We start from the raw sequence: 27,828 nt of genomic DNA on the forward strand, positions 1-27,828 counted from the left end.
AGGGACCTGACTGGGAGGCACTGAAACTGTGCATCCAGCCAGGAACTCCTGGCTCCAGAGCAAGGCAGGTCTGGGTGCCTGGCAAGCCTAGGGATAGCTAAAGGTCTGGGGAGGGAAAGGCAAGGAGCTATCTGCTCCCTGCATCCACAGCACCCCACTGCCTCTCTCCAGAAGCCCAGCCACTCACCATGCCTGCTAAAGGCTATTAGCCAGACATGTACCATGAAGGCTCATGACTCCACTGGGTGAGGGAAAGGCTCCCTGAACCAAGGCCTGGGCTAGAATCCTGCAGTCTTAGGCAGGCACTTCAGCCCCTCTGCATCTGTACACTGGGTCACTCACACCCACCCAGTCCCGAAACAAGTGGTGACAATCAAATAAACATGAGAGTCTTGGTCAACTCTGAGGACAATGTAAATACTGGTATTATATGGGATAATAATTGTTTTACTGCTGAACATAACGAATTCTTTAGTGATTCAGAGGCTCTTCAGGAGATTAAAGTCATCACTGTCAACATGAAGTATCACTGAATAATATTTTGGATCAAATTCTGATTGTTGGAACTTTCTTGGTATTTAAATTCTAGATGAGCAGGGCTTTTCTATAACCCATCAAAGTATGCTAGTGACCTGGTGGAGTCCACTCTAATTCTTTGCTGGTCCCTGCCCGTCCACACCATCCCCATGGATGAAGGGAGGGTTTGTCTACTTCGGCAGAATGTATTCATTTGAGCAGGAAGCCCTGCTCTGGTGAAAAACCATCTCTCAGACTCCACCCTCTTCCTTTGATCCTCCCACTGAATGCTAGAATGACAGAAGCAAAGCCTTTCAGATGTAATTATTTTAATTCAGCCAGATGCTGGGAATTAGTCTCTTTTCCTTGCAAATATTCTAGGGAAAGACAGAACTCAGCCAAAGATGCCCCAAAAGAAAAGAAGCTGACAATCTCAAGAGGAAGGGAGGGAGCCCCCACCTCCACAAGCTGTGAAACAGCTTAAATCAAAGAAACTGCTGCCATCCCTGGATGAAGGAGAAGAAGGGAGGAGTGGGGAAGCAGGAGGAGGAGGGAGAGCCTAAAGGGTATTAAACACAGACTGTTTACCAATACCAGAAGACTAGACCCAAAACAGCACCTAGCATCGTCTAGAGCTTTAGAGATTCCAAAGCACTTTCACTTACATTACTTCATTTAATTATAAGCTAGGAAGGAAGTCACCAGCTGAGCTAGAAGTGTGGGGGCAAACTGAATTTAGGCTTTAGGGAATTCAGATTCAGTCCTTCCCAGACATCCAATAGAAGCTGAGCCCCTGTTAGGCACAGTTGCCTTCATGATCTCCTTTAATCCTCACAGCGCCCCTATCAGCCCCAGCAAAGAGGTGGAGAAACTGAGGCTCAGGAAGTTTGAAAAGAAGCTCTAGTCAACATGTCAGCTGGGTTCTCCCCCTTATCTGAACTCCAGTAGCGTCCAGATTGCCAGCACTAATAGGTGTAGGAGTTTTCATCATCACCTGCTGTTACACATTTGGTCTGTGCTTCCTACTCATTTAAGCACAGATTTATGAAAGATCCTCTGTGATCTACTGCACACCACACCCTCTGCTGGGAGAACATGTGGGGAAGGTTTAGTCCTGCTGTTAAGTTCCTCCAGACCCACCAAGGTAAACAGACAAGTAGAGAAATCAGACTGAGCAGTTGTGTTTGAGTTGATTTGGTCATTGCTATATGGCCCTGGCCAATCAATTCTGTGTCTTATTCCCCAACTAGAAGCCCCTGAAAGCAGAGTTTGGGACACTATAACCTAGTAGTTAAGGACCCCGGCTCTAGAATCAGACTACTTGGGTTCAAATCTCTTCTACCCAGTGGCTGTGTGACCTTGGGCAGGTCCCTTAACCTCTTTGTGAAATGAGGAGCATAATACATCAGATATGATATCATACTATGTAGTACATTACATATTATAATACATCAAATAAGCCGATACTAACTTAGCACATTGTGTGGTTCAGAAAAAATTGCTCAATTAATGTTGGCTAACAATTTATACCTCCATACATAACAGCAGTTCTCAAAGTATGGACCAAGAACCCACATGGGAGTCCATGAGGCCAAAGCTATTTTCATAATAATGCTGATAAGATGTGGAATTTTCTAGAAGTTATCCAACAGTGATATCATAACAGATTGACTGCAGAAGCAGATATGAAACTCCAACTCTTCTGTTAAGTCAGACATTAAAGAGATTTTTTAAAATATAAAACAAAGCACTCTTCTCACTAAATGACTTGTTTTGGAAAATACAGTTATTTTTCAAAAAAGATGTTACTTCTGCTAACCTGTAATGGGTTAAACTATTGTTATTTTTAAATGAATTAATACATAATTTTAAATGTTTCTCAATTTTAATTTCTCATATGGTAAATATTGATAGCTAATGGATACAAAAGCTACACTGAAACTTCCCAGGAAGGTCAGAAAATGCTATTTCTCCTCATCCCTCCCAGTCCCACTAACCTGAGCTGGACCAGCCCCATGGGAAGCTGGATTCCCAGGTTACCCCAGAATTGGCCTTGTGCTCACACTTTGCTGCCCCCTCCTTTTCTCATGATTCACTATGTTCCCACCTGCGGCTCCTAATTAACCTAAGGGGCATGCAAGCCTGGGTGGTTTAGGGAAATGAGTCTGGGTTTTAGAATCAGAGTGACATGGATTAGAACCCTAGCTCTACCACTTACTGTCCTTGAATAGGTGACTTTGCCTCTCTGAGCCTCACTGTCCTCATCCATAAAATGGGAGTGACAACGGTTATCCTACCTCTTAGGATTGTTGTCAGAAGTAGTGATAACATAAAATGCCCACCACTTGACAGATAGTAACTGTCATCACTACTATATTTTATCATCATTATCAGCCATTGGGTCCCCTGAGCCCCTTCTTGGGTGCTCAGCTACCCCTCAGCTGTCCCCATCTCCTGCTTCTCCATGGTCCCACAGAAGAAGCAAAATCAAGGGCTGCTGGATGTTGCAGACTCAGGCTTCCCAACACACACACACTCCAACCACACACTCTTACTCCCTCAGCCCCATCCAGCCTCAATCCTACTCCAGAGCTAAAAGTGAAAAATGAGAACTAAATGCCAAGCACCCGGGCTCTAAGACTGAAGAGGCCTCTCTGCTTCCAGTGTTGGTGCCAAGGCATTCTTGGCTCAAGGAAGAGTGAGTGGTAGCCATGATGGGGAGTGGAAGGGACCCTGACATGGCAGTCAAGGGACTAGGGCCCCCAGCCCAGCTCTGCTGCTGACTGTGGGTGAGCCCCTTCCCCTTTCTAGCCCTCAGTCAGCTCAGCTGTAAAAAGAGAAGATACCTTGTGGACTTCTATGACAGTTGTGGATTTCTATGAGTCAGGTCAGACTGAGGAACCCTATCTTGCCCCGATCCCTCCAAGGACACACGTGGTCCTGTAGTCACAGGGAAGTCAGCCTGCCCTCTGTCACTGCCCCATACCCACACCCACCAGGTCCCGTCTTGGAGTCCCTCTGCCACTCACCCTGCAGTTGCTGAGCTCCTCAGCAGACAGGATGATGGTGCCACATTTCTTCCCTGGGACACCACTGGGAGAGGAGAAGATGAAAGAATGGCAAGTCAAACAAAGACAGAGACACAAGCCTGAACTCTCCTTGAATCAGCCCTCTGCATCCTCCCCCCACCCTCCACCATCCAGCAGATCTGTCCCAAAGCCCCTGAGAAGACAGAGTCTCCTGTGGACTAGGGCACTGCTTCTTGGGCCAGGCCCCCAGGCCTGGAGCTGCCCCACCCCCTGCTCCCCAAGAGCCCACCAGGAAGGGTACTGTCTGCAGTGAAAGTCCTAGAATTGGAAAAGCATCCAGACTCACCCGGAGGCTTCCAGACCAGTGGTTCTCAAACTTTCCATCCAAAGACCACTTCTGTGGGCAAAAGACCTCGTGGGCTAGCCACCCCACCCTGCACCCAGCTGACCCCCAGAGTCCCGGAACATTCCAGCTCTGAGCCACTCTGATTCATCGTGGGAGGGAGAACAATAAGAGGGAGTAAAGCAGAGGGTATACTCTTGGTGACAGCTTGCCAAGCCCTGTACCATGGCTACCTCCCCTTGAACTTTCTCCCAAGAAAGATCCCGGCCAACCATGTGGCTCCTCCATGATGTGGGCAGCCAGGACATGAAGTCAGCCCACCAAGAGAATCCCCTCTAGGAGGGCAAGTTCCCAGAGTGGAGCTCTACACTACCTCTTCCCTGGGGCAGGAGGAACTCCTCCCGCAGCACCAGCCTACCCTACTCCAGTGTTTGGGACTAACACCTAGGGGTGTCCCAGGGTAGCCAGGGAGAGAGAAGAAAATGGCATGTTGTCCAGGAGCTGTGTGACTTTGGGCTCATTACTGTACCTCTCTGAGCCTAGTTTCCTCACCTGTAAATTAGGTGTGATTATAGCATCCATTTTACTAGCTAAGATGCACACACACACAGTGCCTGGCACAGAGAAGGCCCTCAGGACCATAATTTCTCCCCCTACCCACTTTCCTTTACGACAGTGCAAAGCTGATAAAATCTAGCCCCACTCTTAGGCCAGCCTCGAGGAATATACTTTGAGAACCACTGATGGAGCTCTCCCCAGCACCAGCTCTTGGAGGGAGAGACTCTCAAACAGAGGAGGCAAGGGAGGCATGGGAGCCAGCCCCAGGGGCTGATGAGACAACCCAGCTCTCTTCAAATCAGATGAGCAGAGCAGGGGCCACATCTGAAGGTTCCCCTGCCACAGGCAGGTGGCAGTGCCTGCCAGCTTGTCCCCCTAGACTTGGGCAGCTGAGCTGAGCACCCCAAAGCTCCTCCTCCCACCCCAATCTGGCCATTCCTCGTAGTAAAGATTGATTTGTTTGACCAGGGAGAATCCTCACACCAGCCTCCTCTGTCCAATGTTTTTCCATCTGTTCCTCTCTTTGCCTCCTAGCCTGTCTTCTATTTCTGATCTTTCCTTCCCTCCTCTCCAGCCACAATCTGCTCCCACCTGCTCGACCTTTCTCTCTCTTCCTCCCTCCCTCTGGTCTTTCTCACCCTCCCTCTCTGTTTCTCTCTCTGATTCCTGCTCCCTCTCCAATTTCTGTTTCTTCACTCTCCTTGTAAATTATCATCTACACCCTTCCTGGACTGTGAGCATCCCTGAGTCCCACATCCAGCTGGTCTGGTGGTCAATCCAGCTGCTAGGACCCCAACTTCTGGGAGTCCTTAGCAAAGGCCAGTAGAGCCTCGCTTACTCATCCAAAATGCTCATCTCTAGAGGCACCTCCAGGCTGGTTCCTCCAAGCAGATGCTCCCTACCCTGCCCCCCAACCAGGTGAGGACACTCCCTCCAACCAGGAGAGAGGAGAGGGAAGGAGTTGGGAGGGTCTTCACTGCCATACTTGCATGAGGCCAGCCAAAAGCAGATGGTCAGGGTGGGGGCTGGGGGAGCAAGGCTAGCTCATCACAGCTGGTAAGCAAATGCAGAAAGTAAAGATTTAGCTGAATTTACTCTGTGAGGAGGTTGACATCCAGCAGTGGAAGCAATGGAGGGGAAGAGGGTGAGGTGGGAGAAGGGAGGGGAAGAGTGAAAGGTGGGAGGCGGGACAAACCAGGCCAAGGAGAGAGGAAAGGAAGGGAGAGTGCCCAGCCCCTGCTGCTTCTCAGAAATAGCCCCTACCTCTAAGCCCCACCCTGCTCCTCAAAGTCCCATGAGCCATTGGGGCTGGGGATGCTGGAGCTCTGCCCTGGATAGGGGGAGGGCCAGCTGCAGAGTGGCCAAAGTGCCTGGGTCCTTGAGGAGAGACCTAGGGCCCTCACTGTGCCCCTGGCCAGGGCTGAATGCACAGTGGTAGGAGCAGGGACTGAGCTAGGAGTCTCAAGCCCCCTCTGCAGAGCTGGCTGGATGTCTGAGGACCAAGGGCAGAGATGTCTGGTGACCTACCCATTGGACACAGCTGGCATAGGTTTGCCCGTCCTGGAATTCAGGCTGAATGCTCCTATCCTGTGAAGAGTGAGAGAGGAAGAGAGGGATCATGCCATGAGCTGAGCACCCCCATCCTAAGCACGCTTGGCATCTGGATTCTTGGAGACAGGTTTCTGTTTTGCATCAAACATCAAAACAGGATCAAAAGCCACAAGCCAGGAGAAAGAGAGGTCTTCTTCCCAACCTACCTCAGGAGTCCTCAAAGTGTGGTCCCCGGACCAGCAGCATCACAACCCCTGGGAACGTGTTACAATGTGTGATGCCTGCTACACTGAACCACTGTTCTACCTCTTTGAGCCTCAGTTTGTGGGCTGTGAAATGGGGATATTGCTGAGAGAACCACATGAGATCACAAAGGTAAAATACTGTCTGGGCCAGAAGAGATGCCCAGTGAAAGGAAGCCACTCACAGGCCTAGCCAGGGAGACAACTAGACTTAGACACATGAAAACTTCAGTGGGGCGAATAGGTCCCCCTCCTTCACCAACATCCAGAATCTTAACACTTTAGATCCTGCTTGCCCTTTAAGGGCTCCATCCCCTATCCAAGTCTTCCTTTATCCCTAGAAACTGTCCTTCCACTGAAGATGGGCCAGAGGACAGCACAGGAAACAGACCCAAAGACTCATGGGCTTTTTACTCAGGTATTTAGAAGCTGAGAGAGGTAGAAATATACTAACTTCTGGGATCTCAAATTCTATAAGCTTCAGAGCCCCCTAGACCTGGGTTTGTTCCCTGTTCTCAATAAATGATAGCTGTTTATCACAATTTTCTGTGAACCCAGAGGAGAAGACTTTTGGAGGGCAAGGAGGCCTTTCTGGGGGCTCTGAAGTTATCACACAGTTACTAGGGATCAGAAACAAGGACCTGGGAGAGAGACCACCGCCACCCACACACACAATACATTTTACAGTTATTGATCATGGTAAAGGGACAGCATCTAGTGTGAACTTGGCAGAAGCAAGTGGAGGGATTTTCTCCCCACCTTGCCCTATGACCTGAACCCTTGTCCCAGTCTGCCAGCCTCTCTTGCCTGGGCCCTGCTCCTGGGGCTTCCTGAGAAACAAGGACAAAAGAAGTCACCTCCACCACTTGGCCAGATCTGGCTGGTCCCTGAAGCCACCCTCAGGCACCACTGTGGGAAGCCTCAGGATAGCTCATCCCAGAGCCTGCTCAGTGTAATAGCTTTCCTCTAAAAGCACTTAAAACTCTATAATGCAGAATGTCAGGGTCAGGGTGGGAGGGGGAGGATCTCACTATGCCCAGCTCTGGCCTACAACAAGGTATGAACAATCTGAGGAATACTCTATGTGAGAAGACCCCTGGGTTTAAATCCCAGCTCTTCTACTTCCTAGCTGTGTGGCCTTGGGCATGTCACTTCCACTCTCTGGGCTTCAGTTTTTTCCCCTATACAATGATGGGGTAAGGGGCGAGTGTGGACTACATAGTATCTCGGGCCATTCTAAGGAATATGGGGCTCTAGTTACTGAGCTGGAGTTCCTCCAAGATAACTCAGCTAAAAGCCCTGCAAGGGCAAGGCCCATGGGGGTCTCCTTATTTCTAATCGTCCATTATGACTGGCTGACGGCTTTGCCCCTACTCTAAGCCAGCCCTCAGCAAGGGTGGGCAGGAAGTTGGCCCATCACTGAGGAAGCAACCCAGATAGGCCCCACTCCCTGTATACTTACGTGAGGGACTTCTCCAGGCGGCTCCCGGGGGACCCCACGATCTCTCCAAGTGTGCAGAAGGCCTGGCCCAGAAAATCCTGTACATTCAGGGTACAAAAAAAGACCACTGTCACCTACTCTGCTCACAACCATCCCACCTCTCCCATCACCCCACCCCTGAAGAATGAGGGCTCTGAAATGACAGGATGCAGCATCAGACACACAGTTTGTGTAACAGTGAAGCCCAGGGCCAACTCAGAGTTTGGCACTTTCAGAAGTGCTGGGCAGTCACTGGCAGAACTCACGTGTTTGGATAAATCAGGGCTCTTGGAGTCAACGTCATATCTGCATGGAACACAGAGAGACGGTGAAGGCAGCTGGGGCATCCTGCCCAAAACTGCCTGGCTGTTTGAGCTGATCCAGGACCCCTGTTCTCCCCAAAATGGGCACTAACAGAGTGGGTGTTTCTGGGAGTAATAGCAGGGAACTGCAAGTGGGAGCTTTCTAGGGTGTTCGACCTGTTTCGTCTCTTGATCTGGGTGGTAAATGGATGGCAAAACGCACTATGAGGGAGGGCTCTTAAGATTTGGGCACTTCACTCTATATATGTTATACCTCATTAAAAACTGAAAAAATGAAATAACCCTGCTCTGCCACCCTGGCTGGTTCACAGGTGCCTGAGCCACCTTGCTCTTCACTGCCTGTTCTCCCACCTTCCCAGCTAAGGCTCGGCAGCACTTTGAGCTCAGTACCTTGCCTTTGACCTTCCCTGATTGTTTCCCTTTGCCCAGGCCTGCGCAGCCTGCCCTCAGGCCTGATCACTCAAGATGGAGGTGTACCTCTGCCAGCCACAGGCAGGCTGATCCTGTGCTGGGCACCTCCCTTCACCTGGGGCTGGCTCACCTGCTGTCTCCCCTGCAGCCCTTCCTCCATCATCCCCCTCCCTCCCCTCCTGGACTTCTGCTAATTGTTACTTTTATCCCAGGCCAATCCTGGGCTTCCTCTAAGATCACAGCTCCCCTTCCCTTCCCCAGAAAGGAAACTCCAGCCCCAACCACAGGTCCTTGTAGCCCCACCTCCCAGCAGTGTTTCCTCCTCCAGCTCCATCTTCAGCACCACCTTCCACTTACAAGTCAAAACGGAGGTTCTGCTTCTCCTCAAAGAAGTAATCCACGATGAATTTGCGCACAAAGTCAGGATTGAGTGTGTTGTCGATTACTTCGGTGCGTCCGAACTACAAGAGGAGATGGGATGTAGACCTCATGGCGAGGCTGGTGGGGCAGGGAAGCAGTGGGCTCGGAGCCCCTCAGTACTGACCCCAGTAGTGATGGACCCATGCCTCTCCCACCTCCTGACCCCCACCTCCCACCCGCAGTCAAGGGGAGAGCTCCCTGATCTAATAGTGGAAGCCTTGCTCTTATGGCTCCAATCTGCATCATCACTTTATTTTCCCTTTCTCTATCTAGTCTCCACCCAAGTGAGATGATTTTGATACCTGGGTACCTGAGCAAGCCCTTCACTTTCCCACTTCACTGCCTTTGCCTATGCTGTGTCCTCCACCTGGCCTACCCTTCTCAGCCAATGGCATGCCCTCCATTTCTTCAAGATCCGTTGTTAATGTTGCCTCCTTCAGGAAACCTTCCTGATTCCTCCAACCAGAGAATTACTTCTCTCTGAACCATCATTGAACTTGTGCCACCAAAAACCACTGAGTGATCTTAGAAGTGAGTCCTGCCCCAGTCAAACCTTGAGATGACCAAGGCCCTGGCCCACACCTTGACCACAGCCTTGTGAGAGACCCTGAAGGCAGAGGATCCCACAAAGCTGCACCCAGATTCATGATTCCGTTGTTTAAATGGCTAAACTCTGGGCTAATCTGTTACTCAGCAATAGATAACTAATAAAGAGACTTAATTTTCTTGGTATCCTCTGCAACATATACTCTAGAATTTTGCACATATTTGACACTCAATAATTAAATCCCATTAAACTCCCCAAATGACTTAAGGCAAGTCACTCCCTATTTTGGGTCATCAGAATCACTTGTGTTTGTTAAAACACAGATCAGATTGTATGCTCTGATTCAGTGGGTTTAAGATGAGGCCCGAGAATCTGCACTTCTAAAAACATAGGTGATACTCATGCTGGGACCTCCCTTGGAGAACCACTGGGCTAGACTGTGAGAACCCAAGGCCGTGTGGGGTTATCTGGGAAGCCCTAGATTTGGCACCCCCCCCCCTTTCCAACCAACCCCTTGTTCCTGTCAATTCCATCAGCTTTAGCTTTAGATTTATCTCTCCTCTCCTGCCTCCTCCACGGTGGCCTTGGTCAGGTTTCTTCACTTTCTCACCTCAATCCCTGCAGCAGCCTCCTCCTCCTAGCAGGTCCTGCATGGGGTCCAATTGCTAATGTTTAAAGACTCAGCTCCCCAGAAGTCCTGCTCCCCAACTCCCACCCCCAACCCTGTGCTCCCATAATCCTCTTCACATCCCCACAGCTGCACTCATCACATCCCCTGGTCATGGTCTAATGAGGCTCTTTCCACCCCACTCAACTGAGCTTCTCAAGCAATGGGAGGATCCAAGTTTTCCTCATGTTTGCAGCCCAGGACCTGATACATGTTTAACAGAGTCACAGCCTCACTCACAGATGATTATAGCACCAGAAACTGCGGTAAACACTTTGCACCATATTTACCTTATTTAATCTTTTTATGGTAGGCTTCCCCATATTATGGATAAGACAATGAAAGCACAGAGTAGCCAGGTAATTTGTCCAGGGTCACATGGCTAATAATTGCTGACTTCAAGGTATAATCCAAGCATTCTGGCTCATGCTCTCTAAGCCATGTTGCCCTACATGTAAGGTCCCCAGGGCAAGGACGGCAGAAGCCCACTGCTCCCAGTGACTGCTACATAGTAGGTACTTAGGAATTGTTGAATGAAGTAAGGTGGAATGAAGAAATGGATGAGTGGACTTGAGTCCCAACTTCATCACAAGCTAATTATATGACATCATCAGAGCCTTTCAAAGCCTCCGTTTCCTCATCAGAAGACGGAGAATAATACTACTTGTCCTGCTTGCTTAAGCACTTTTTGTAGGTGGGTGCTGGGCTACAAAAGTAAAGAGAACATGAATCTTGTACTTAAGGACTTCTCCATCCCAGGTGGGACAGTTCATACACAAATAATTACAATACAGTATGGTAACAGTGCTAAAAGAACTATATCAAAGGTCTAAGACAGGGTGTTCCCCCTTGGCTGGGGAAGTGTAAAAGCTATTAAAATGTAGAAAAAAGCAGATCACTGGGTGTCCTGTTTCACATATTAGTCTAAGTATCTGACTTCATAAAGTTCTGCATCTTTCATTATCTCTGAGCTACTTTAAAACTGTGTCAATTATAGAAAGCATAGAGTAATTCAAGTGATTCTTATCCACAGAAGTGCAAATAAATTTTGCTCAGTGGAATGCAATTGCTTATTTGATTACTACCCTGGGGATACTGACCAATTTTGCATCTATTTTAAAATTCATTTCAGCATACCTGATTGCCAGTACGTGTGTGGTGTTGGAATTATTTAAACCAGTTGTAACATCTTATGGGTTCCCTCATTAATTAATAAGTTGAATAAATCTTGACCATGTGCTCATTTTGTATTTCTATGAGAATCATGATTCTATCTTTTAAGAAAGGTATCCTTTAACAGAAGATTTTCAAAAATACCCATGCTCAAGCCCTACCACAGGCCAATTAAATCTGAATCTCAGTGGGTGGGGCCTGAACAACTATTTTTTTTTAAAGTTCCTTAGGAGATTCTAAGATGCAGATGGAGTTGAGAACCTCTGATATACGAGAATATAGCATGAGGAAGGAAAAAAACTAACATTTACTGAGTCCCTATTGAATACTCAGTAGATCAAGCAGATGATTAAGTTATCTCATTTGATTCTCACAAAAACCTTGAGTTATTACCCATTTTACAAGTGAGAAAACTGAAAATCAGAGAGGTTAAGTAACTTACCCAAGGTCACACAACTAGGCAGAGCTGGGATCTAGACCCAGATATGTCTAACTCCAAAGCCAATTTGTATTTCATTTAACTGCCAAGAGTCCTCAAGTATTATGAAAGTCAAATAAAGATGAGGTTTACTTCACAAGCATTTATAGAAGCCTCGCTGTGCGCAAGGCCATGGAGAGGACATGGGGAGTTGAATAAGACAGGGTTCCTGTCCCATTCCCTAAATTCAATAACAATTTTTTTTAATGTATGACCCTGGTTCCAAAATAGTTCCTATATTTTCCTCTCCTGCCCTTTCTAATTCTTAATACCTCCTATCTTCAGATGAAAAGAAAATTTCTCCTCATAGCTTTCTAGAATGCAGACACTCCAGGTAAACACCCAGGTTCGAGAGAATCCTCTCTTAAGGAAGGGACTTACCTCCTCCTCAGTACATACCCTTTCTCTCACTAAAAATCCCTCCAGCAGGATTTTATATAAACCCCAGCCCAGAAGGAGCAAGTATTCCTTTGCGCAGCCCCCCTCTTCCCTCCACTCCTGGCAGAGACGCCAAGGAAAACACCCATTAGGGAAGATGACAGAGCTGCTTTTAAAATGGCACTCGAAGCTTCAATAGAGGGGAATTCCCTAGAGATTGGTCTCTGCCAGAGAGGAAAATGGAGCTCCCCTGGAAACAGGACAGGGAGGGGGACTCCAAGGGCATCCAGTATCTCCTAGAGAGGGAAAGGGGGCAAGTGAGCCAGGCTGGGCAGTGATAAATTACCAGGACCAGGGGTAATTAACATATGCACATCACAAACAACTGCAAAATCTTCAACCCAAGGCGTTACTAAAGATGTTTTATAGCCTTCATTACTTGGGCTAATAACAAAGAAAAAGAAATATGAAAACTTGGATTTAAAAAACCCAAGAAGCCACCGGGTCCCTGTCAGGCCCAATTTACACCCCTATTAATGATGGTCAGAACACAATTGACCTGATGTTTAAAAAAGAAAATCAATTTGGCTGTATTTCGTTCTACACAGAATTAGAGAGTTTTCAAGCCAGAAGGGACTAGGAGAGATGAGGTATTAGCAGTGGGAAGCACATGAAGGCACTGCATGAGATCTGACTGCTGTGCAGGGAAGAAGGGGAGGGTGGGTTAACCCCTCACCACCCGTAATCCGGAGCCAAGCCAGCCCTGAACACTTTTCTAGCTCCCTAGAAGGGCCTGTCCCTTCCTCTGGTCCATTCTGAAGCCTTTTGTCCATACTTGGTCTCCGAGGATGGGAAGGGGCCTCACACTGCTCACAGTCTGGAGCACAGACCACCAAACACCAGTGGGCACAGGAATCCCCTGATTAACAAAGCTGCAGAGAAGCCCAAAATCTGAAATCTGCTTTGTTTTACCAAGTGATTCTGATGCAGAGAACCCTGGAGAATTGTTGGGTAGGTGGTAAGTGTGAACTGGGGAGGCTGTGATGTAGAGAGGGCTGAGCAATTAGAGAGGTGAGGGGGCTTTGACCCCAGGGCTGGGGCAGCCTCCAGGGGAAGAATAAGAAAGTACAAATGAGAAATAAGACTGGAAATTAGGGTATTCACCCTCTGAAAAGCTTACTTTTTGTCCCTGGCAACAAAACCCAGTGGGAAAAGCTCCTGACATATTACAAAAGATGCTCCCAAGAGCTCCTAAAACCCCTAAGACTAAGCCCCAAGAATATCAATTAAGCAGCATTAATTACATATTATCAGTTCCAGTGAGACCCTCAAAGGGGAGGCAGACTTGAAACGTCTTTAAGGGCTAAATTAAGTGGCTCCCAGGGGCTGCGCCATACACTTATAGAAGTTGAGGTTTATAGGGACAGGTGGACAGCTGTCCAGCCAAACTTCCCTGGGACAAAGACCACTGCAAGTCTGGGACTGAGAACGCAGGTCAGGCAAGTAAGGTATTCTGTCCTACATCCAATTACAAGGCTAGGAGGCGGTGAGCCTATGTCAAGACATGGGCCTCCTGACCAGCAGTAGGCCTAGACTGATTTGGAAGTTTGTTCTCTGTGCTGGAGAATCTCCTGCTGCTGCCCGCCACCCCCCACCACTCAGCTCCTCTGTCCTGATCTACACTCCTAGAGGTTGTTTTCCATCAAACTCCACCACCTGGTTCCCTTGCCCTATGGGTTCCAGTAGGGTTTGGCCAGCAGGAGGCACTGGCACACGGCAGATGGGACATGAGAGGCGAGAGGTTGGGGTATTTCTTCCCACTCTGGCCCAGTCTGAGCATCGTGGTTCTGGGAGGGGCTGCCTCCCCCAGGACCACGCTCACATCTCACTCACACACAATAGCACTCTCTTCTCCCTCTGCCCCTACAAGCCTGGGTGGGAACAGCTCCCTGTCATTGCCAGACCTTGGACACTAACTGTCCCTTGTGAGTATCCTCAAACTTACCCATACCTTTGAAAGAAATCCTTTCAATCTCTTCAGTGAAACCAACTGAGTAGAATTTTCTTTTCTGCTGGGACCCTAATATATTTTCTCTCACACAAACACATTCACACTCATACAATTTCCAACTCAACTGAACATAAAGCAAGCCAACAGTCCCCACCTCCATCCCATTCTTCTCAGACACTGTGTAACATTCATGTCACTAGTAAAGTGTGTGACTCCTGCCCATGCAGCCTAGATACCCAAGGTCTGTAACAACCCTCTGGGATGCAGGGTCCCAGCACAGCTGTCCCACTTGAGGGCCTCAGTGGGGACTCTCAGGAACCAGGGCTCCCACCACAGCCTCCACTTGGTAGAAAGTGGCCATCTTGGCCCCACCCACACCAGTGCCAGAGTGAGAGCCCAGCAGGGAAGGGCAACTGCTAGATTAAAACCAGCTCTGAGCTGGCTGTGACACCCCAAAATTGAATGCAAATGTCTGTACACATCCTCATTTTCTGGAGAGAGAAGCCATGATTTTCATTAATTTCTCAGAGGGAAGCATGTCTTCAGAAAGCTTTAAGAACCACTGACTCTAGCTTTGAAGGCAGATCTTTGGTTTTCCCACATAAAGTAGGAAAGTGAAGTAGTTAATAGAGCAATCTGGGGCCATGCTTCCTGTATTCAATGCTTGGCTCTGCTATTCACTGGTTGGGTGACCTTGGCCAAATCCTTTACCTCTCTGTGCCTCAATTTCCTCTTTGGTAAAATGGGAATGACCATTTATTCACACATTATAGGATTTGGGGGGCATATATGATTTAGTATACGTAACATACTTAGAAGAGAGCCTGAGATATAAAACATGTTCTGTAAATTTAAGATTCCACACTTAGTTATTTATAAATCCCAAACCCTGGCTCAGCCATCCAAGAAGTGTATATCTCCCAAGTCCCTGAACTCAGCCCTGTCTCTGAGATGCTCCTGGCCCTAACCACTAACATTCCCTACTCATCTTCCATGCCTGAGGAGGCTTCTGTCCTCCATCTAAAGGGGTCCTTTGTACTTGAGTACCCTAGAGTTCCCAGTTCTGTGCGGTCTATCTCCAGACATTTTCCACATACAGGGAAAGGCCCAGGGGAAAATGCAGGACTAGCCCTTTGTTCTTACAAACCAGCTGCTCCATTAACATCCAGGCTCTGCCCTCCCCAGGGGCTCCCCACAACACCCAGCAATGCCCCAGGCCTTAGTTAGAAAAAAGGCAGGAGAATGTATAAAGTTTACTTAGAGACCTGGGCCTAGAGAAGAAAATTCACCCTAGCCACTGGCAGGGAAAGGGAAAGCAGGAGGAGCCCTTGGGCAAGGGAGCTGCTACTGAGAGTGGAGAGGAGGGGGGCCCTTGGCCAGCTCATCCTCAACTCAGACACACTGACCCTCTGGCTTGGAGATGCAGAACAAGGCAGCCTGGGAAGAGGCTCTCTGTTGCTTCCAGATTTCTAAAACCTGGGCCCCTCTTTTTCCTCACAGCCCACTTGCTGGGGGCAGTGAAAGCAAGCAGCTTAGGGGTTTCTCCCAACATTCCAGTCAACTCCTCCCAGATGCCCATGGCTGGGAGCCACTAGGGGCTGGAGCCAGGGAGGTGTACATGGGTAGCCAGGCCAGTGGCCCAGGACCCACTCTGACCAGGGTTCTGTTACTTATTATCTATGTGAGACAACCTGGATAACCCCTCAGTGGGTGCATTTCCTCATCACTGAAACACAGCAAGTCCTTCCTTCTCCTGGGTAAGGATAGAAGGGAATGTGCATGAAGGGCTGCATGGAGCATCTGCTGCAGAGCTGGTCTTCAATACGAGTAACAACCCTCATGTAGCTCTACTGCATGCCATGCACTGCTTTTCCCACCTACTAACTCAATGTTCATAATAATCTTATGAGGCAGTACTATTATTATTTCATTTATAGATAAGTAAACTGAGACAAGGCTCAGAGAGATTAAGTGCCTTGCCCAAAGTCTTACAGCTAATGAGTCATAGGATCAGAGTTCAAACCCAGGCAGTCTGGCTCCAAATCAGGAGTTGATCTAGTCAATAACCAATAAGAGGTTAAAACTGTGAATGAGGCTAGCACTATGTCCCATCCAGTCTTTACCCCAGTCCAACCTCTGAACTTCTTCAGTGTTTACTGTCCTTTCTACCTTGTTAACTCTTCCTGTGGGGCTGGGTGGTTCTACAGGTCAGGTGGCACAGGTGAGTGCCCCCGACCTATACCTCTGCTCAACCCCCACCCCACCTCCAACCCCTAAACACACACAAATACACACACACACACACACACACACACACAGTCCTGGCCCTTCCTGTGATTTCCATAAATATTCGTTGATTAACAAGTTGACTTAGAACTGAAGATTTTAGGGCCAAAAGAAACCCAATCCTCTCAACCAATGAGAAAAGAGAGACAGGGAAGCGGATGGAGTGCTCTGACAGAGGTCACATAACTGATTAGGAAAAGGGTTGTGACAAGATCCCAGGTTAGGTGGGGCTCAGGCTCTGAGCAGTGCACTCTTCTCCCAGAAACCTGTCAACAGCCCCCTCTCTCAGTTTTCTCCCTTCCATCAAATCCTCCTCCTTCTTCTGCTTTATATCGTGACTTCTCATTTTCAAAACCTTTCCACACATCTATCATCTCATTTAACCCCCAATTGACCCCACGGAGATGATTTTATTATCATCCCCATCTTACAGATGAAGAACGGAGCTCCAGGAGGCTGGAAGGGAGGGCCAGGGCTCCCAGGAGTGACGGAGGCACTGTGTCCTGTGGTGCTCACCACAGTCCCCTGCCTCAGTAATGAGTGGGTGGCTCTGCAAGCCTGAACAATCACAATCTTAATGGCCCCTGATTTAAGCAGCTCTTGTCTTTTTGCAAATTACAGCTGGATGAAGTTTCGGAGCCCTCCCCCCAGCTGCAAAGCCCCCAGTAGCTGTGTTGGCCAGGACAGAAGGAGGCTGGAGCTGACAGACTGCTCTCTACCTCAAAGCTGCCCACCTTTCCCCAACCAGAGCTCCCCTATAATTTTCATATATTATTGATGGCTTCTTAATTGGGGATTCTAAAAGTCTTGCTGCAGAGCCCAGCCCCTGGCCCCTCATGAATCATATTCACTGGGATTAAAATTAGAGGCCAGAAAGCTATCTGACTTAAATAGAAATAAGAAAAGGGAACATGCTTGGCTCTGGGAATAGGGGCCTGGGTGGGTGCCCAAGGCTGGGGAGAAAGGGCAGATGTCTGGGCATCAGGAAAGAGGGTCTGGGTTGTAGGAAGGGGCACAGAGGACCTGGCCCTATGCCAGGTCCACCACCATCTTGGGGCTAGAAATTTCTCTCCAGTTCTCTCACAGGAGGGGTCCAGGATTCTGTGGCCATCCACTCCTTGTAGAGTGAGAAAAACCAGGCCCAGAGAAAGCAAGGGGCTTACATAGAGTCACACAGAGTAAACCACGACATCTGTGGACTAGTGGCCTCAAAGACCACTTTCTGTTTTGTTAAGGCCTCTAGGTGAGGAAGGGCAGAGGTGGAGATGGGGGACATGAGGCTCTGACGGCCTTTCCAGTGCTCAGGCCTGGACAGAGAAGGCTCCTGCCCTGGCCCCAGACACCAGCAGTGGCCTGTGAAATTTTACCAAGCTTATAATAAAAACTTCCTGCCAAAAAGCTTAGTTCCTAATTAGCCATTGTTCCAGATAATCTGTTAAATTATCCCAGCTCCTGGGGGAACAGCCCTTTTACCAATAAGCCTGGCTGCCAAGCTGCTGGTAAAACGTTCTCCACTGGCTCGTGCCCCTGGTGCTGCCTAGGTGGCTGAGCCTCGGGTCCAGCTGCAGCACTTCAGGAAGGGGAAAGCCTGAGAAAGCCTGTATTTATCCCCCAGCACACCCCACAGGGTCCGGGGTCCTTGTCAAATGGCATTAGGATGTCTAAAATCATACATCAGTGGTTCCTTCCTCCAGGTAAGGCAATGGTTTCTCACTTAGGGCTTCTTACAAGAAGAGCCATTATTGAGCATTTTCTATGTGCCAGTCACGTTCCATGAATTAGCTCCTTTAATCCTCACAGCAGGCTTGTGAGCCTAAGCACTTGCCCAAGAGCCCCAGCTGGGAAGGTGGTGGCCTGGATTTGGACCCAGCTGCATCGACTTTGGAGCTCATGCTCTCAACAGCTCAGCTGCACTGTAAAGTGTGACTGTACCAAAGAGTAAATAGATTTATCAGCTACCAATGGACCCAGCCCAGAACCTCAGGGTTTACTAGAAAAGCAGGCTCTTTTCTTCAAATGAAATCTTAGGCTCCTGTCTAATGTATCACACAGAATAAGCACTTTTGGTTGAATGGGGGAAGGGGTGGCAGGAGACACACACAAATTCACATATCAAACCCTGGTGCTAGAAAAGCCCATTTTGAAAGTCAGAGGTCTGGGAAGATGAGAGGAGCAGGGACTCAGACTCAGAAGACTACATCACATTTCAGCTCTGCCATTTCTAGCAGCTGCTGGGTGAAGCAAGGGTTGTCTTCCTGCTTCTGACCTTTCCCCTGCCTTCCATGCTGCACATCAGGGCCAGAGCTGTCCTTCTGAAACATAAACCAGCCTACATCAGTCCCCTGCTCAAAACCCTCAAATAGCCTCCCACCACACTCAAAGCAGTGTCTGAACTCCTATATGACCTATAAAGCCCAACAGGATCTGTCCCTGCAACCTTTGTGACCAACCATATGGCCCACTGTCTTTATTATCCACACCACTCAAATTATACTGGCCTTCTTTTTGTCCTTTGAGTGCAGTGAGCTTGTTCCTACCTCAGGGCCTCTGCATCTGCTGTTCCTCTGCCTGGAACCCACCCACCCTGAGACTTACCCATGGCACTACTCAGAGTTCAACTCCAGTGTCATCAGCCCCTCAGCTGGGCCTCCCTCAATGCCTTCCCTAACTAAAGCAGCTCCCTTCTCCCCGGTCACTTGCTATCTCATTGCACTGTTCTTTTTCACAGCACTTATTGATCAGTATGTGAAATTATCCAATTTCTTTGCTGATTACACTAAGCCTCTCCAGAGCAGGGACTCTGCTGTCTTGTTCTCCACTATGTGCCTGATCAGTGTATGGTATACAGTAGGTGCTCCATAAACGCCTGCTCCCTGACTGCTGACTCTGGAAACCATGATTCAATCTAAGACCATGTACTCCCAACAGGGCTCCGAATGAGGCGGCACCTCCCCTCCTGAGCTGATCTCTCCTCTCTCTCCAGCAAACCCTGGGTCGCAGTCAGAGTGAGTCACAAACACTCATGGGCATGCAGGCCAGTCCCACCCCCAGGCTTTTCTCATGTCAGGCCCCATTCCTAGAATGCCTTTCCTTCCTCCCAGCATCCTTCAGTTCCCAGTATGGTGCCACCTTCCCCTGGAAGCCTCCCCAGCCCTCCTGGATTTTTCCCTGCTGTAAAGTGCTGAGAATTAGTGTCTAAACTACTTGAGAGGCTCTCAGACTAGCTATAGTCTGGAACTTGGGACCTCAGAGAGGATCTATTCCAACAAGAAGATGAAGCAAATGAGGCTTTTAAATCCTTTTATGCATGTGTCTGGTCTCCCCAGCTCCCTGTAAGGTCTCTGAGGGAAGAGACCTCCGTGCTAAAGCTTGCACCCTACAGGATATCACAGTGTCTTTCTCAAGTTACTTCCTTCTCTTGGCCTCCACACTGCTATCTATAGAATAGGCTGCTTGAGGGAAAGTATACAAACTGCCTGGTACATTGCCTAGAGTCCATCTATGATCTATTAACAAGAGCTACATTTTAGCAAATGCCTACCTGGCTCCTCCCACTTATCCTATGGTATCTTGAATCCTTAGACAAGTCAGCAGGTAAGTATTGCTAGTTGCCTATTTTACACTTGAGGAATCTTAGGTTCAGAGAGGATAAGTGTCTAGTACAAGGCTATACAGCTCTAAGTACCAGAGTCCTGACACAAATTCAGGTCTGTCTAACTCCTAAACCTGCCCATGATCCCACCCCTCCTCTGTGGTTCAATAGGGAGAGATCCCTGGTTTCCTAGCTGTGTCACCTGGGGTAAGTTCCATCACCTTTCTGAGGTCTGGGGATAATCTGTACCTGCCTGCAAAGTTGTTATAAGGATTAGGGACGGTGAGTATGAAATGCTGGGCACACAGCAGGCACGTGGTAAAGGATGCCTACTGTTACACAGCAGATTTTCTGTATATCTTGGTTGATTCTTTACGAGTAGCTCAGACAGAGTTATCGGGGAGCAATCTTGGCTGCTGGGATACGGGTGTCTGGAGGACTCAGAAAGAGCTGAAGGTGGATCAGAGTTGGATAAAGGCATGGGTACAGTGGATTTTCTCTGAAGCAACAGAGGGAGGGTGGGCACACCAGATGGGGGCTCTGAGTGTTTGGATGCAGAGAGAGGGACAGAGCTAAGAAGAACTTCTTCCCTAAGAAGGCAGGTAACAAGCCCTGAGGTAGGGTGGGAAAATTGGAGTCAAACAGCTTGGGTTTTGTTCTTTTGTCTATAAATACATTATTTTAAATTATTTTTTAATGAGTGTCATCCATCCTAGGAGTGGGAATTACATTCGAAAGACCCTAATTAGGAGGACTCACCTCAAATACATTATTTCCTGGGCACTGGAGAGCTTTATTAACAGAAGAATGTTAGCAATGATTTTTCACAGACAACAGGAAGGTGCAGAGAGACACCTGGATGGTTAGAAGTGCTCTACAAGCACTCAGACTCTTGCACAAGCAGGGCAGGAGAATCTGTAGAGACCAGTGACCTCACGCCTTGGGAGCGGACCTGGGCTTCTGATACCCCCAGGTTCTCCCACAAGTGGAGGATGGTGTGGCTGAATTCTCCCCAGTTCCAGAACATCATCCCTTGGCCTGCCTCCAGAAGGCTTTCAGGCAAGAGGCAGGTTCTGGGACCTCAATGAGTTTGTAAGGACAGGTATGTGACTGGGGGCCACTTGCTAATATTAGGTTAGAGTCTAACTTTAACTTTCAGGCCATATGAAATTGCCAACATTTTCAAATTGCTAATCCATATGGTTCAACCTAACACATGGGTGCATGTGGTAGAAATCAGCCTGAGTGCTGCTTTCAAGGTTGTACAGGCCCTGGTCTCGAGGTTGAGTGGAAGAGATGTGCTTGCACCCACCCCTGATTGTGGGAGGATGCAGGAATCTGCCCCCAAAGGCCCGACAACTGTGGACAGCCTACTGGGGTTAGGTGGCTTCATAACAGGTTTGAATCCCAGCTCCACTGCATGGTTGTGTACAAACCGCTTCAACTCTCCCCACCTCAGCTCCTATCTAGATCTGGGCTGATAATATCCCCTCGCAGTGGCTGCAGCACTAGGGATGAGCCAGCAGAGCACACAGCAGGGGCTGAATCCATAGTAGTTCATTTCTTATGGCCATTTCTAGGGTACCCTGTTTGGGAGAGGCTCTAACACCAGGCAAATAAGTTGATGTTTTGTCTCAGGGCCTTGAGAAATGGGTAAATTCTTGAGCTGTGATTTTGAAAGCCACTGGAACCCAGAAAAAGCCCTTTTCTTTTCAGGAGGAGCTAAAAAGGATACTCTGGGGGTGAGTGTAGGGGTGATCTTCTGGGCCAGAACCAGGAAAGATGACTGGGGTCTGGAAGGGGGCAGAAGCTACCACAAGAAAGGCATGGCTTCATGAGCAGACAGAGAGGAGATGGCCCGGACAAACACCAGCAGGGGACAAAGGCACCAGAGGCCGGGAGTGGGGCCCCTGCATCATCTGTAGCCACCATCCTGGTGGCCGTTTGCCATGCTGCAGTGCTCTGCTTGGGCACCACACAATGATGGCATCCTTGTGTCCAGCCTTTCCTGAAAGAGCCCTTCCTGATGAGGGACCCCTCACACACAGGGTTGAGATGATTCTCTTCAAGTCCCTTTCCCCCAAGAAGCCCTCACTCCTTGGAACCAATCAGGTCCTGCAGCCCCAGGCTGAGGAAAGCACTTGGGTTTCACAGGAAGCTGGAGTATTCAAGAATGTTGGCTGTCTCTCCTGGGCTCCTGGTGTGGGCAGGGTCGGTTTAGTTCCTGGGGTCTCCAGGTGTGGCCGTTCCCACAGTGAAGGAGCCACCTGGGTGCCCAAACTGGGAAATGGCACATTACAGTTTTTATTTCCAGGCATTTCACAAGTGTTATCCTTCCAAGAAGGTCTCATAACCCCGTTTTACAGATGAGTAAGCTGAGACTTGGAGAGAAGATAAAATACCTCACTCAGGCCACATAGTAAATCTCAGAGCTGGGATGGAAATCCAGGGTTATGGACATTAAGTTCAGGCAGTTGAGTATTATTCATGACTTCCTTAGGGACCAGATCCAGAAATACGAGATGGGTTATAACAAAGTTATGTAGATCCTAGGCAGCTAAACAGCATTCCCCAAAGGTCAACTAGAGAACTGAGGTCAACATAGGAAAAGGTCTCTAGTGGAGGATCACAGCACTCCATCCTATTCTATCCCTTTTCACTCGTATGGACAACAACTGCAGCTGACCCAAGACTAGGAGGCAAAACCAAGATGCTAAGTGCGCACCCATCACACAACACGATCGTCACAGACCATAACAATAGATTGAATCTACCAAATGACATATAACAGATAAATGTAAAATCTCACATCTAGATTCAAAAACTCAATTGCCAAATCTGAGCTGGAGGAATACTTTTTGGATAGCAGATCATTTGAGAAAGACACAGGAGTCCCTGAACTCAATACGAAGCAAGTAGAAGACACATGCCAAAAAGGCCAGTGGAATTCTAGGTAACATCGACAGATGTATAAACCTCAGAAAAAGACACACAGAATGCAAAGACCAAGGGAGGAATGCGATCATATAGTTCAAGCCTGGGTGAGGAGGGAGCCAGCCCAGGATGCTCTGGACAGAAGGGGACGGCACAGGACACACACTTTGGGAAGAACATCGACAAACAGACATTTGTTCTAGGGAGTGTGCCAGATTGGAAGGGACAAGAGACAGTGATATTAAGAGGGAGGGACTCCTGATAGAAATGATCACATCTAGGTTTGCCCCAGAGGGGACTAACAGGGCACCATGAGCTGTCCTCACTGATAGAAAGAGTGTGTGGAAGAAAAAGTCAACTTACTTTGCATACCTAAGGAGGGCAGAATTAGGAACAAGCGGAATTTTGCCCTTTATATATAATTATATTATACTTCTGACATCATATTTTAGAAACTATTTTCACATTACCTCTCTGTGCTTCAATTTCCTCCTTTGTTAAATGGGGCCAATAATAGTAATAATAACAATAACAATGCTGCTGTTCCCTCCTTCAAAGCATAGTGAGGATCAAATGAGTTGCTACATGTAAATGCTTAGAACAGCGTCTGGTACAACCCTATTGCATAAGTGTTTGCTGTTAGCATTCCTATTGCTGTTATTGTTATTATTGTTACCTCCCTGAATTGAAAGTGAGCTCTGGCTCTAGACAGTGTCTGGTCCCTCTTTGTGTTCCCAGCATTCATCCCCTAGCACACAGTAGGTGCCCAACACATGCTCATTAAGTCAAAGTTATATGGAGGCTCATATCAAGGTGCTCCAAGGAAGATCACTGCAGATATTTAGAGATGAACTGTCATTCCCAGCTGGTGGTAAAATGTTCAACAGGCTGAGGTTGCTCAAAAATAGACTGAGTGCTCAGGCAGGGACGTGTGGTAATGTGGGTCAATCAGCAGGACACCGAAGATTCCATGATACCCATCTCCTCCATTCCAAGGGGCCCTTGGCCAGGATAGCCGCTTGGCAAGGGAGGGGGAGAGTTCACCCTGCTATACTTTTCAAATGGGAACCAAGCAAGGCTCCCTTTTCTCAGTGACAGCATTCCTGGGACCCTTCCTTCTTAGCCACCCTGCCTTTTCCAGGACATGCAGGATGCCCTGGCAAGACTTAATGCAAATAGTGCTCAATTTCCTGGGCTAAAATTACATTTTCTTGAGTCAATTTTCATAAAATGCTGTGACAGATTTAGGTGCTGGGAAGATGGAGCTTTCTCAGAAGGCATTAAAATGGCCCATACAGTTAAAATCAGCTGAAACCCAGCAGCCAGGGGCTGAGAAAGCAGCTTTCATCCTTCAGTGGCCTTGTGCAAACCAGGGGTCAGGACCCTGCCTGGAGAAACTGCTGTGCCTGTGCCTGACTCCCTCTGGTCATGGGATGACTATCTCTCAGCCAAGATTCCACTAACAGAGAGATGTTTTGCAATGCACTAGCAGGTGGAGCCATGAGAATGTTCATGTTCCCTAGGAAAAGCAGTCTTCCATCCCAGGGGCAGTTTCATAGAAATGGACCTGGATTAATCTTTAAACTCTCCATTCCTGATACTTTCCTCTACGAGTCACACAAAAAAATCAGGCAAAGAAGTAGGGCCTTGATGTGTTTGAGGGCATCTTCCCTTCTGCAGAAATAGCTTGAAACCTGTGTCCCAGGGGTAGTCCATGAGACAGTGCTTTGCCACCATCACCCCTGAAGACTGGGCATGGTGCTGATGGCCCCTTGTAAACAGGGTCAGTCTCCTGTCTGAGATGCTGAGTCTATGACCCCAGCAGTCCTCAGCCTGACAGTTGTGGGCTCCGTTGAGTTGCCTCTTCCTGTACCTTCCTAGCCTCACCCACTGAACCCCAGCCTCGCTCATCTGCTCGCTGTCTGTTCTGAATGGTCACTGTTTGACTCTCTGGATCCACTCCTGGCCCTTCCTCACCTTACTCTGCCCGGGAGGCCAACAGTGTGGACTGGATCAACAGTCCTTTGCCCCGGTTCCTCCAGTAGGCTTCCACCAATGGGATGTGAAGGCGGAGAGCAGAGAATGAGAAGAGAGTGAAGTTGCCTGGGCTGACCACGTCCCTTCACTAAGGGCCCCTGCTCCTGCAGGGAAGCCCCTGTGGGGTTCCAGAAACCATGCCCTCCCCTTACCTCCTCAGGCCTGTAGTCTCACCGTCACCGGTCCCCGTGATCCACCACCCATCATTGGCTTACCCTGCACCCTGCCTACTCCTTTATAAATAACCCTATATTATGTCCCTCAACTACCTAGGACCTGGACTGGCTTGCTCATTCCTGCCCACCTCCATGCCTTTGCTTTCACCACCATCTTTGCTGCTAGGCCCTGTGCCACGTCCCCCAGCTTTACTGAAACCCAACTCGAATCAGCTCCTCCAGGTGTATGCTCCCATGGCACTGGGGTCTAGTGCCCTGATTCCAATACCTGAAGCCAGTCCTGCCCCTCCCTATACAACAGGGAGGTTGAACCAGCTGATCCCTGAAGTTTCTTCCAACCCACATTCTCCTTTGCTCCCCATCATGTGCCCCTTAGCCAAATGGCTTGTGTTTAGGTTCAAATTCCATTTAAAAATCCAATGAGCTACCAAGTGCTTCAGCCAAAATGACATCCTGGTTGTAACTTTCTCTCCTCTGAACTCCCATTCTACCCTCATCAACACCTCTCACCACATCCTCTGTTAGCATTATTCATGCAAGAGAATCTCCCCTTTCAGGCTGCAAACTCCCTAGTTCCATCTTGTATTTTTGGTGAAACTCTTTTCTTTTGGCAAAGCTCCCTTCCCCACCCCCCTGCCCTGGCACCTCATAAATGCTTTTACTGTTGCAAATATTGACTGAAACGGAGGAGTGACCCGTAAGACTCGAACACCCTGGAAGACACTGTACAATGATATTTACCAAATAATGACTCTGCAGCAGGCACATTACATCCATCATCTTGCTCTGCCCTCACCACAGACCTACAAGGTAGGTGTTACCCCTGTATTACATGTGTGGAAACACAGAGGTGAGGAAACTGGCTCCAGAAAGGGCTGGAGCCAGGAGTGAAAGCTCAAGAGTATTTGCCTCCAAGGCCTCTCACCTTTCCTGTGCTCCACCCCACAGTGTGTGTGACAACAGATGCAACAACTAGGGACCCTGACCCAAATGCAGACATGTCTCATTACAGAATGTAATTAAGGGTTTGCAGAGCAGCGCCTTCCTGAAGAGACCCTTTAGATTTTCCTGAATGAATCATGAAGACATTAGCACGTTCTTGCTCTCTGTGAAGCTCGGCCAAAAGGCCTCAGAAGTAATTAGCTCACTTAGGCTAACCATTTCCCCAGCAATCTGGTTTACGCTTCAATTGGCTTACAGCCTTAGAGAGGGCAAAAAGGTCAACTTTAGCCCAGCCCCTGTGGAAATATTTCCTATACCTTTTATGGATGAAATTCATCCCCTGCAGCAACTTGCTTCTGCCAAACCTGGGGGAGGGAGGAGCAGGGAGCAGGGCAGGTGATACTCTGGCCAGTCCAATGAGGAAGAGGAGGTTGGTTACTAAAGTCTCAATTACTGAAGCTATTCTGGCCATTCTCGTTCTCATCATGTCACCTGGGACCCCTGCCCCCCGGGGACTCCTGGCTTTGGTCACCTCATGCACCATTCCCCCTCCTTCCCTTTCTACAAGCCTTGGGGTCTAGACCTGTGTCCCTCTGCTCTTTGGAGCTGCCTCTGCCCCAGTTAGCCATTGCAGCTTCCCTCTCTCAATGGAGACCCCAAGCTGAGTCTCTATCCAGGGGCCCTGGGGCCTCTCTCCTAGCTCCAGGTGGACAAGGTCAAACCCCTACTTATCCCATTCTTGGGCCTCTTCTGGTCACCAGAAGAAGTGAGCTCAATTTGCACAGCTACAAAGGCCACGGGAAACCAGCTTTGGCTCTGAGTCCAGTAAATTCAGCCCCACCACTTCAACCATGGAAGAAAACATTCTTCACTTCCCATCTTTAACCTCATCCTTGCTTGGTCAGATCCTCTTCTCTGAGAGTAAGGAGGCCTGCTCCTTCTGCTGTTCAGACAGGTGCCAGGGGCCACAAGGACCCTCCCCCTTGACCTAGTTCCCCCCTTTTATTCTCTGCACCTGAAAACCAGCTGGCATGGAAGGTCTGAGGGAGGGAGGAAGCAGAGACAAGAACAAGATAAAAGCTGCCACATCCTTGCCAGCTTCTGTGGCCTGGCTCCTTTTCCTAATCCATTAATTCTTTCAACAGCCATTTATGAACACCTACTGTGTGCTGGACACATTCCAGGTGCTCTAGATATAAGAGTTAATGAAATAGATGAATATGGAGCTGACACATGGGAAACAAGATAAATAAGTAAACCAGAGTTTATGCTGAAAAGTGATAAGGAGGCAAAATTCAGCAGAAAGGGCATATGTGTTGGAAAGGTGGAAATGTCAGATTGGGTAGCCAGGGGAGGCCTTGATAGGCTGATGTCTGAGTCAAGATCTGAGGGAATCGTGGAGGAGCCATGTGAATATCTGGGAAAAGAGCACTCCAGGAAAAAGGAACAGAAAGTGCAAAGGCCCTGAGGCAGGAGGAGGCAGCTATGAATGGAGTGCAGTGATGGAGGGGATGAGCAGTAGGAGATAAGGTCAGCCAGGTAAAGGAAGTCAGATTATGTAGGGCTACCAGGCCACCATTGTGTTTTGCAAGATGGGAGCTGCTGGAGAGCTCAGAGCAGAGGAGGAACAGAATTTGACTTGGGTTTTAATAAGATCCCTCTGGCTTCTGGGTGAGGAACAGACTGATGGTATTTAGGAGACCCACACCTACCCACTAAAAGTCCCTGTGATTC

General features: G+C 48.7%; 1 protein-coding gene across 8 annotated transcripts in view; it reads right to left on the bottom strand.

Annotated features, from left to right (window-relative positions):
* Positions 1-27,828, bottom strand: part of CPNE5 (copine 5) — a 99,481-nt gene that overhangs the window by 39,231 nt on the left and 32,422 nt on the right. For 6 of the 8 annotated variants that reach the window (XM_032462960.1, XM_032462961.1, XM_032462963.1 and 3 more), the window contains 6 exons: positions 8,811-8,914; positions 7,986-8,025; positions 7,702-7,778; positions 5,974-6,033; positions 3,892-3,942; positions 3,546-3,609 (listed from right to left, as the gene is read on the bottom strand). In XM_032462960.1, coding sequence (XP_032318851.1) covers positions 3,546-3,609; positions 3,892-3,942; positions 5,974-6,033; positions 7,702-7,778; positions 7,986-8,025; positions 8,811-8,914 — 396 coding nt within the window. The remainder of the gene's footprint in view (positions 1-3,545; positions 3,610-3,891; positions 3,943-5,973; positions 6,034-7,701; positions 7,779-7,985; positions 8,026-8,810; positions 8,915-27,828) is intronic. The other 2 variants (XM_032462962.1, XM_006195296.2) reach the window with 1 other exon arrangement.

This window comes from Camelus ferus, chromosome 20 (assembly GCF_009834535.1).
Source record: "Camelus ferus isolate YT-003-E chromosome 20, BCGSAC_Cfer_1.0, whole genome shotgun sequence".
Taxonomy (NCBI): Eukaryota; Metazoa; Chordata; class Mammalia; order Artiodactyla; family Camelidae; genus Camelus; species Camelus ferus.